We start from the raw sequence: 8,914 nt of genomic DNA, 5'->3' as shown, positions 1-8,914 counted from the left end.
CTTTCCCTTTGTTATTCCCAAAGTGGAAATATGAAGAAACTTAAGTAAAGGAACCTTGTGAAACATTCCCCCTTTGAAATAGATCCAACTGTACATGTGTTGGAGAGGTCCTCTGAGAATTTAGTAATGACACTTAGTCTTTCTATTCCTTGCTTTCCTCATCTCTAAAGCAGGGATTTTTCCAGCATCAAGAGAAAGATTATGGGATATATTCTTCAAAGTCATGGGAAGCGATTCTCCAATTCTATTTCAAACTAGTGAAGCCTAACCCGGAATACTGTGGCAAGTTTGGGATGCTGCGCTTCCAGACAGACATGGACAACTTGGAATTTATCAAGAAGAAAACAACAAAAGTAGCTAGACATCTAGGACATACAAGGAAACCATGAAAGACCTGGGTTAATTCAGCCTGGAGAAGAGACAGAGGACAGAGTGGAGGGGCCGGGGGGAATGGGAATATGTTGATAAATAGTTGTTAAAATAAGGGTTATAACCAACAGGTGATTATTCTTTGTGGCCACAGGCAGAAAAGAAGTAATGGGCCTGAAGTACAAGAAGGAGAATGTGGGTTATATACCAGGAAGACATTTCTTACTGCGAAGGTCATTAAGCACTGGAATACATAACTTAGAGGTTATGGCATCTCTGGCCTTGGAGGCTTCTAAGTGCAGCTTAGAAAAATGTTTACTCGGTGGTTTAAACTGCAAGCTAAACTGACTGACTGCCTGAGCCCTATTTTTCTATGATTCTTTAAAAGATTGTGAAGTGATCAGATACTTTTGGTGGTGACACCAACCTGAAACAAAGATAAAAGGGAAGATTTTCACCCACCTCATGCAACATCCAATGCACTACTGTGTAGGACCAGAAATCAGTGAGGGAGTAGTTTTTATCCTTGGATGCCTCTTCCAACATCTTCTTTGCATTTGAAAGGCTCCATTTGGAGAGGAGCATTTTACACATGCTTTCCTCCAAGCTTAACAATTTATCTGACCAATCCAGTTGTTTGTACAAAGAAGACATACACCTATGTACGACATGAAACATATGGTGAGAGAAATGGGATTTAGTCCATTTCCTCCCCACTAGCCCTCCACAGTCTTTATCAGTTAATTCTAGTCATCATTTTAGCTAAGTCCAAGATTTGCAACCAGCAATGGTTGTATGGCTGGCTGACCGGCTACAAGGTAGGCCCCCAGGACAGATTGCAGGAAAATGGAAATTTCTATTACCAATGCATGGGGCCCATGACCCACAGCTGAGCATCTTCAATAGCATTCAGAAGAATCCAGATGCTCACAGTCATCTAATGAGTGCACCAGAGTATATTTGATTATCCCACTAATGGCCTACCTGCATTTTCAGATTGAATAAATACCTTTATACTCTGTTTTTAGTGTCTTTGCTCTTGTACTCAAAGGCATTTGATATCAAAAGAGTTAGATGTCTAAATGCCTTTGAGGACCTGAGTATGGTTCTTGATTTAAGATCATGGTTCCTGATTTAAAATACAGGCGTGTCACACCTTACACAGAGGTTAGGCTCCGAGGTCAGTGCGTAAGGCAAAAATCGTGCAAAACCTCCTGCCGGCGCCACAAACTGAAGCAAACTGAAGCCCCGCCCCCCCACGTAAAGTTGAATTTGCGCAAGTTAAATTCGCGTATGATGTGACTGTACTGTACTGCTTTTAATTCAAAAAATGGAACAAAAAGGTCCAAATTTGCCACTAAAAAGAAATTTAAAAGACATTGAGCCAGAAACATAAGAACACTCTGTTGTTTCAAGAACATTGAGCGAGATTGTGCTGCTGATATTTGAAACATTTTATTTCAGTAAGATAAAACAATTTTGGTTCGGTAGTTACAAAACAGCATTAAAAAAATGAAAGTCAAAACAAAATTAATTGAAATGGTAATATCAAAACAGATGACTTTTTTTTTTACCTTATTGAAATCACGTATGTCTAGCTTGTGGGCAAGTAGGTAGAATAGTTTTCTGGAATCTAGGAGATTCCTCTGTGGTTGAAGAGGACTACAACCTGGATGTCCTACACTCTGGGCAAGTGTCTAAACCACAGGGCCACTAAGCTAAAAGACAAGGTAATCCTTACATGTATCTCATACCTGTTAATCATAGTTTTCCTATGACTAACATTTCAAGACACACCAGACCTTACATGAAGGCCTGTTTCACTGAACATCTAACTGGCCAGAGCACAGCCTTACTGAGCATGCTTTGGGGCTTAATGCAAACACTGCTGAGTCACAAACTGTGCTTAAGTGCCAAAAAATGCAGTTATGCAGCTTCAGAGATACAAATTGAACAGAGTATTAGCCCTAAATTATAGCTGTGGAACTAGACACTTGCATTTCAATGAACTTACAATTTTCAGCTGTCCCAGATTCTTTGGAAGTTCAAATTCTGAGATTCTCACCTTCTCAGATAACAGACAGACAGTAATTTTTCTCTTAGTCTATGAAGTAAACAGCAGGGAACTGAGCTAATAATAACATCAATTCTCAATGGTTAATTCTACAAAGGACCTCACTCTCATGTCTTTTTGTGTGCACCTACCAGGTGGACCCAGACACTCCACACAGGTACATGACAGAATCCAACAGGTCATGGTTTTGCAGCTCCCCCAAGGTTCCCTGCAGGGCTATCATTGCACGCAAACCACCACCTGAACCCAGGATTGCAATATGAGGCACCTCGTCCTGAGGAAGCAAAAAGTTGCAGACACAAATAAGCAAGAGAATTGGAAGATTCTGCATTGTCTACTTCAGCTCTTTCCTTTTTACCTGCAGTGATGCACCTGCCAGGACAACGCAGGGCAATGCCTATCCCTGCTTTAAGGTCCGGTAGCTGAAAGTTCTAACGTTATATTTGTTTTCTGCAGGGGAGATGGTAGAAACCTGTTTAACATGAACAAATAGCTACTCCACAATGGAACAGACTACGGCAGGTAATGGGTATATGTTTCCATCTGAACCAAGGTACCCAAGTCCACTTAGATATCTAGTAGATAGGATAGAATCTGGCTTATGGTCTGTATCTCTGTGCAAATATATTGTTTACTGACACTTTAGAATGCCTGCATTTCAGTACCTAAGTTCAGAGATTAAGGCAGTGTATTCTTTTTACTAATGCATCCAGCGCATAAAGTTTGGTCAAATATTTATAAATATTTTCTATTAAAATAATAGTTAAAAATCCCACTCCCCCTGGAAATGTTCATTTTTCCATTCAAAAGGAATGGTCTTCTTTTTCATGTAAAACAAATGAAGAAAATGAACTTGAGCTTTCATATTTATGGAATATTTTCTCCTCTTTCCTTCACAATATTGTATCATTTTAAGGGAGCTCTTCCTCTGCTGTTTTTTTAAGTGGATTTTTTCTCCCTGGCTCCAAACAAGTCACCATAACAATGAAATATTGATATTTATACTTCATTGCAGGAGATGCCAAAGTTGTCCAAGCATTTCTTCACTGTGGTTTTTCTGTGGGTGGTGCCACGTTTTTCACCCTCTGAGAGCTCCTGGGAAATTCGAACTTTCCCTTCATTCTGTGGAGTGAGAGACAGGGAAAATAATCCCTTAAGTTAGACTTTGGAAGAATGTTAGATCCACAATGATAGCTTACATCCAGTTCCACCTAAAACACAAAGGTATATCCAAGCTGCTGAACAACTACAGTATAAATGACATGTAGCATGTTTTATTCTGGGTTGCTAATGTGACATTCATCAAAATTAGCCCTGTGGTGGGCATTTCAAGTTCTGTTGTATCAGCCTTGCAAAAAGAAAAAAAGAAAAAAGAACCCCCTCCCCAAACCCTGACCCCACCCCTCTATGCACCTTTCAACCCCTGCAAACAAAATTAAAATAAAAAACACCGCACAAATGCATCAAATTTGTTCCAGCAGTTATTAATAAAGGTCTCTGATGGAACATCATGTTGACTAAAATAAAGGCATAAAGAAATAATTTGAGTAAGAATGCTAGGGAAAATGAAATCAGATATTCTTCATATGATAAGCAGTTCATAAATGGAAAAAGTTTAATAAAAAAAGTACAAGCACATCAGAAATAAGAATAGTGGGATATTAAAGAATTCTCTATGCCAGTGGGAACTAACCTTTCTGTCAGGCATGACACAAATTATCCCCACCTGCTCCTCAAGTGCAACTCCAGTCCTCTTCCCCTACCCAAGTTGCTGCTCTGTTTTCTTTTTCCTGCTATACCTGCTGTTGTGCTGTCTGTCCCCTCCCTGTCTGCTGAATGCCATATACATAGGCTGACCATGCTATGTGTGTGCCACGGGATGGGGTCTCCAAGGATGGCCGTGATAACCCAGAGCTCCTCGGCCATGCCAATTTGGCCCAATGGGTTAAATGGACCAAATGGACCCTCTTTTCTCGCCCGCCACGTCTTGATGTAAATATAATATAGGGAGGCTGCCCTCACGTCTAATTGGACACGGTCCTGATGGATTTCCCTGAACCCCGTGGGTCCCCAGACCCCTTGTGGATCTTGTTTCAGAATAGATGTCTCGGGACATCCGAGCCTTATGGGCTATATGCATGGCTCCAAACCACCCCTTTGCCATGCCCCAAGCCCCACAGATGGTATTGCTGTTCTCTCTCCCAGGACTTGCTACAACTCAGCCCCTTGTCCTCGCTGGGCTCTCCACAGCCCTGTCTCTGCACCCTTCAGGGCTGGGTTCTCTACAGCCCTGCCTCTGTCTCTGCGCCCCTAGTGCCACGCCCCCTCTGGCACCAGGGTCTGTGTGCCCCAAATACCATGCCCTCTGTGGCATCAGGGTCTGTGTGCCCCAAATACCACGCCCTCTCTGGCACTGGGGTCCCCCCACACTACAGTGACCCCCCCTCAATGAGGCCTCTTCCTTCCTCAGTAGCCTCACTCAAACCACCGGTGGTTATGAAACAGCAAACAAAACATACGCCCCTGGGCTAGAACATAACACATAAGTTCCAATTGTGCTCCACCCCTTTAAAAGTATCAACTTTACCCCTGGCATTATCAGAAGCTAGACTAGCCCTCAGGCCTCTTCCCATAGTTCCCTCTAGGAAGGCTACTTCCCACTTGGCTGCTGGCAGTGAACTGCCTCCCCTAGTTCCAGCTGGGGGTTTATATGGGCCCACGGCCCTGCCCCTTTTGGTCAACTGACCAGGTGCAGCTGCAGGCTAATTTGCTCTCTAGCCTGTTGCCCAGGTAACCTGCACCTGGGCTTCTGTCTGTCTCTTTGGGCTCTCCCCAGGCAGTTTCTGCTCTTCTAGGAGCAGGCACCTTAGTGCCTTGCGACAGTGTGACACAAATGCTACAGTTTGGCCACTGCTGATCTAAGTAAATTGCTGAAAGCAACCCATTGACCAATCAGACAATATAACAACCTAGAATAAGCAGTGAATTATCTATAAAAACAATCTATTATTTGTTCTTTGACGCCTTATGAATGTTCCCATAATACAAAGTGTGATCTAATATTTCAGTACTTGGGGTTAGCAATATTTACAATGAAAGCTGTAAAAAAAAAATACTATACCTGGCTCCCTCGTCTTCCTTCCATCTCACTTTCCTGTATTTTTTAATAGTGTACTCTGGCCTTTTAAATTCAGTGGAAAGAAAGCACTCCTCCCCACTCAGGATTTTCAAAAACTCAGGCCAATAGGTAGTTGATTCTTTCTTCCTTTGCCTTGTGCAATACAAATTAGAGAAAAGTCATATTTAACATGGGAACATAACAATTTGGGGAATTTTGACATGGAAGATGAGATTCTGCTGTTTCAGACAGTAGTCAGCACCAGGTGCTTCTGGGGAAAGGTACACAAGAAATTTCACAGTGAGTTGTGCCTGGAGGAAGATTTTGTCTATGATCTCAGCTATTATACCCTGCAAACCTAATCAAGTTGCTCATGGATGAGTTTACTGTTGTATAACACACTGTTTAAATAGAATCAAATTATATTGTGGGGACACATCCTTTAATCATGGATATCAATAGAAAATCAATGAAGTAGTGCAATTTGACTATGCCTTGTTTACATTTATAATATAATAAACAAGATGAAATGATAAAATAGTCATGAAATGATTGGAGAGTGTTAATAACTTCTGTTAGACACTGACTCCATGCAGCGCCCAACAACTAGGGAGACCATTACCTATAGATCCTGTTATTCATTAACCAGAGCAGGGCAGGGAGCAAACACCAGCACACATTGCTCACAACAACTTTATTCGGAATGGAGACAGCTTTGGGCAAGCTCTCTTGCCGTAAGAAACGAGGAGCAGCCCCAAACGATAGGTTCTTCGTACATTTATACACTTTGTTTTATACTCATTAACATTCACTCCACTTCTGTCCCACCTCTGTTCCACCCATTTCTCCTCCTATCTCAAGCTCCGCCTCTGTTTACTGTTTGCTTCATTAACATCGAATTGCCTATGCATTTCATTCATTTACATGCCTTTTTGCTATGAGAGCATGTCTAAGGCCATGAATCCTCTTTTTTTGGTCAATGGGCAAACTCAGAAGGTTTCTTTACTAATCACCATCCACCCTTTTGCAAAAGTTCATCTTGGTTACATGTTATCTTTCACATTACAATCTGTTTTTCTGTCCCAAGTTGTGCTATCCCCACCCTTTTTGGGCCCCTGTATCTTATCTCATTTCTTGCTGTAGCTGGTTCACAGCACATAGACTTAATTGCTGTTTTTTTCCTGGAGGAAAACAAACATGCCTCTGATAAGATTACTCCTTTTCCCCCGCTCAGAGTAACTCAGATTAGTTCTGGGCACTTATCTCTGTTTATACAGTGTTAACAATCTTTATCTTTTTTAGTCTCTTCCCTGCTCCTGGAGAAGTAGGTGTGGGGGGAAAACCAAGTTTTTCCTCTCACTTCTAATTACAAATTCTCTGCCACTGCTTGAACAGATATCTAGTAACATACCTTGTTTCTTTATGTGCTCTACTTTGCTTCTATTTTGTGATACACACAGAATTCTAGAGTGTCTCTCTTACATTTCCTAACTGGTTTTGATCTCTTATGAAGCTGTACTTCTGTAAAACACTTTATTTTGCTATATCCTGCACTGGTAACTTACACTTTATAAACTCCACAGCAAACACACACCTGCTTTTGTCTTTTTTTCTGCACAGAACGCTGTAATTATTTTTTTCCAGGGATTTTAAAGAACCCTGTTCATTCACACAGTCTTTTTAGCTGAGAGATGACTTTCTTTGCTTTTTAGCTTCCTATAGAAAACACAACAGGACGTTCTTACTTAATTCTAAGCAGACTACAGCATATACTTCCACAGCATATACTCTTGTCCACTACTCTGCCTGACCTGGACAAACAAAGTTTCCTGGTCAGCAGAAACAAACAACATCTCCTGCACAATACTTATAACTTCAGTTACTTCCTATATAACTCTACCTTACTACAAGTTTCAGCTCACCCCTCTAAAACAAATCACTCTGCATCAACAAATTTCCAGATCAGTCAGGTTACCACTCTTGTGTCCTGGTAGAGTTGCCAATTGTTGGATTGGTTTTGGACCCAGTACCTATACCTTTGTTCTGGATGGACACAACCTCAGGCTGACCACAACACTTGCCAGTTGATAATAGGTGAATTTATTGATAAAGAGCAAGAACAAAAAAGGAACAATACAGACAATGAAACAATTCTATATCTACTAAGCCTAGGGCTGCCATCAGAGTACATCTGGCCAGAATGCAGGCTTTACTCTGAGGCTTTCTCTCTTAGATGTTAGCAGTCTGAAGGTGAAATCTTGAACACTCCAAGCTAAAGCCTGGAGGGCAGTTGCTTTACTTAAAGTTTCCTCGACCCAACTCTGGGTCGTAATCCAAGCCAGGGTAGACGGACTCTCCTGGGGCCCTGCAGCGGACACCCATTCCATTTAGGCCAACTCACAGAAAGAACATTGAGGTCACCCTGATCCCACACACACAGAGGAAAAGCCTCTGAACTTGCTGCCATGGTACTGGGGAAAGGTAAAAGATGGGGTACAATAGCTGAGCCAGCCCAAGAGAAACTAGTACACGCGAGGCGACCCAGGCCCATGAGAACCCAGTATACCTGCTAGGCCTTACCCTGGTAGGATCTGGATGATCAGTCCCCTCCAAATGTGTGTCGAATACTTCCGACTACGCCAAGATGCTAGACCCTGACTCCATGCAGCGCCCAACAACTAGGGAGACAACGGTCCAATTAACCGTGGATCCTGTTACTCATTAACCAGAGCAGGGCAGGGAGCAAACACCAGCACACATTGTTCACAACAGCTTTATTCAGAATGGAGACAGCTTTGGGCGAGCTCTCTTGCCATAAGACACAAGGAGCAGCCCCAAACAATGTGTTCTTCTTACATTTATACACTTTGGTTTATACTCATTAACTTTCGCTCCATCTCCGTCCTGCCTCTGTTCCACCCATTTCTCCTCCTATCTCAAGCTCCGCCTCTGTTTAGTGTTTGCTTCATTAGCGTGGAATTGCTAAGCATTTTACTTATTTACATGTCTTTTTGCTATGAACACATGTCTAAGACCTTGACTTCTCTTCTACAGTTAATGGGTGGACTTTGACCAAAACCTGGAAGCTTCTGGAGGCTTCTTCACCAATCACCATTCACTTTTTTGCCTATGTTCATCTCAGATTCTGTTACTAATTACGTGTTGTTTTCCACTGTTCCAGTCTGTTTTTCTGACTCAGGTTGTAAACAACTTTCACCTTTTTTTGGGCCTCTGTATCTTATCTTGTTCCTCGCTGTAGCTGGTTCACAGCACACAGACTCACACACATTGACTTGCTGCTTTTCCCTCAGATAATGGTTGACACAGTTAAAATGGTTACTTAGCATAAGCAA

The 8,914-nt window shown here is 42.0% G+C and overlaps 1 protein-coding gene across 1 annotated transcript in view; it reads right to left on the bottom strand.

Annotated features, from left to right (window-relative positions):
• Positions 1–8,266, bottom strand: part of LOC112549001 (cytosolic phospholipase A2 gamma-like) — a gene marked incomplete at its 3' end in the record, with an annotated part of 8,575 nt that extends 309 nt beyond the window's left edge. Inside the window, exons 1-5 of the mRNA XM_025195816.1 lie at positions 8,142–8,266; positions 5,565–5,714; positions 3,449–3,565; positions 2,575–2,717; positions 832–1,027 (exon numbers count right to left, since the gene is read on the bottom strand). Of these exons, the coding sequence (XP_025051601.1) occupies positions 832–1,027; positions 2,575–2,717; positions 3,449–3,565; positions 5,565–5,588 (480 nt within the window). The remainder of the gene's footprint in view (positions 1–831; positions 1,028–2,574; positions 2,718–3,448; positions 3,566–5,564; positions 5,715–8,141) is intronic.
• Positions 8,267–8,914: the final 648 nt, after the last annotated feature.

The sequence above is a fragment of the Alligator sinensis genome, unplaced genomic scaffold (genome assembly GCF_000455745.1).
Source record: "Alligator sinensis unplaced genomic scaffold, ASM45574v1 scaffold2179_1, whole genome shotgun sequence".
In the NCBI taxonomy this organism is placed as follows: Eukaryota; Metazoa; Chordata; order Crocodylia; family Alligatoridae; genus Alligator; species Alligator sinensis.
This window is presented reverse-complemented; position numbering and strand designations above follow the sequence as displayed.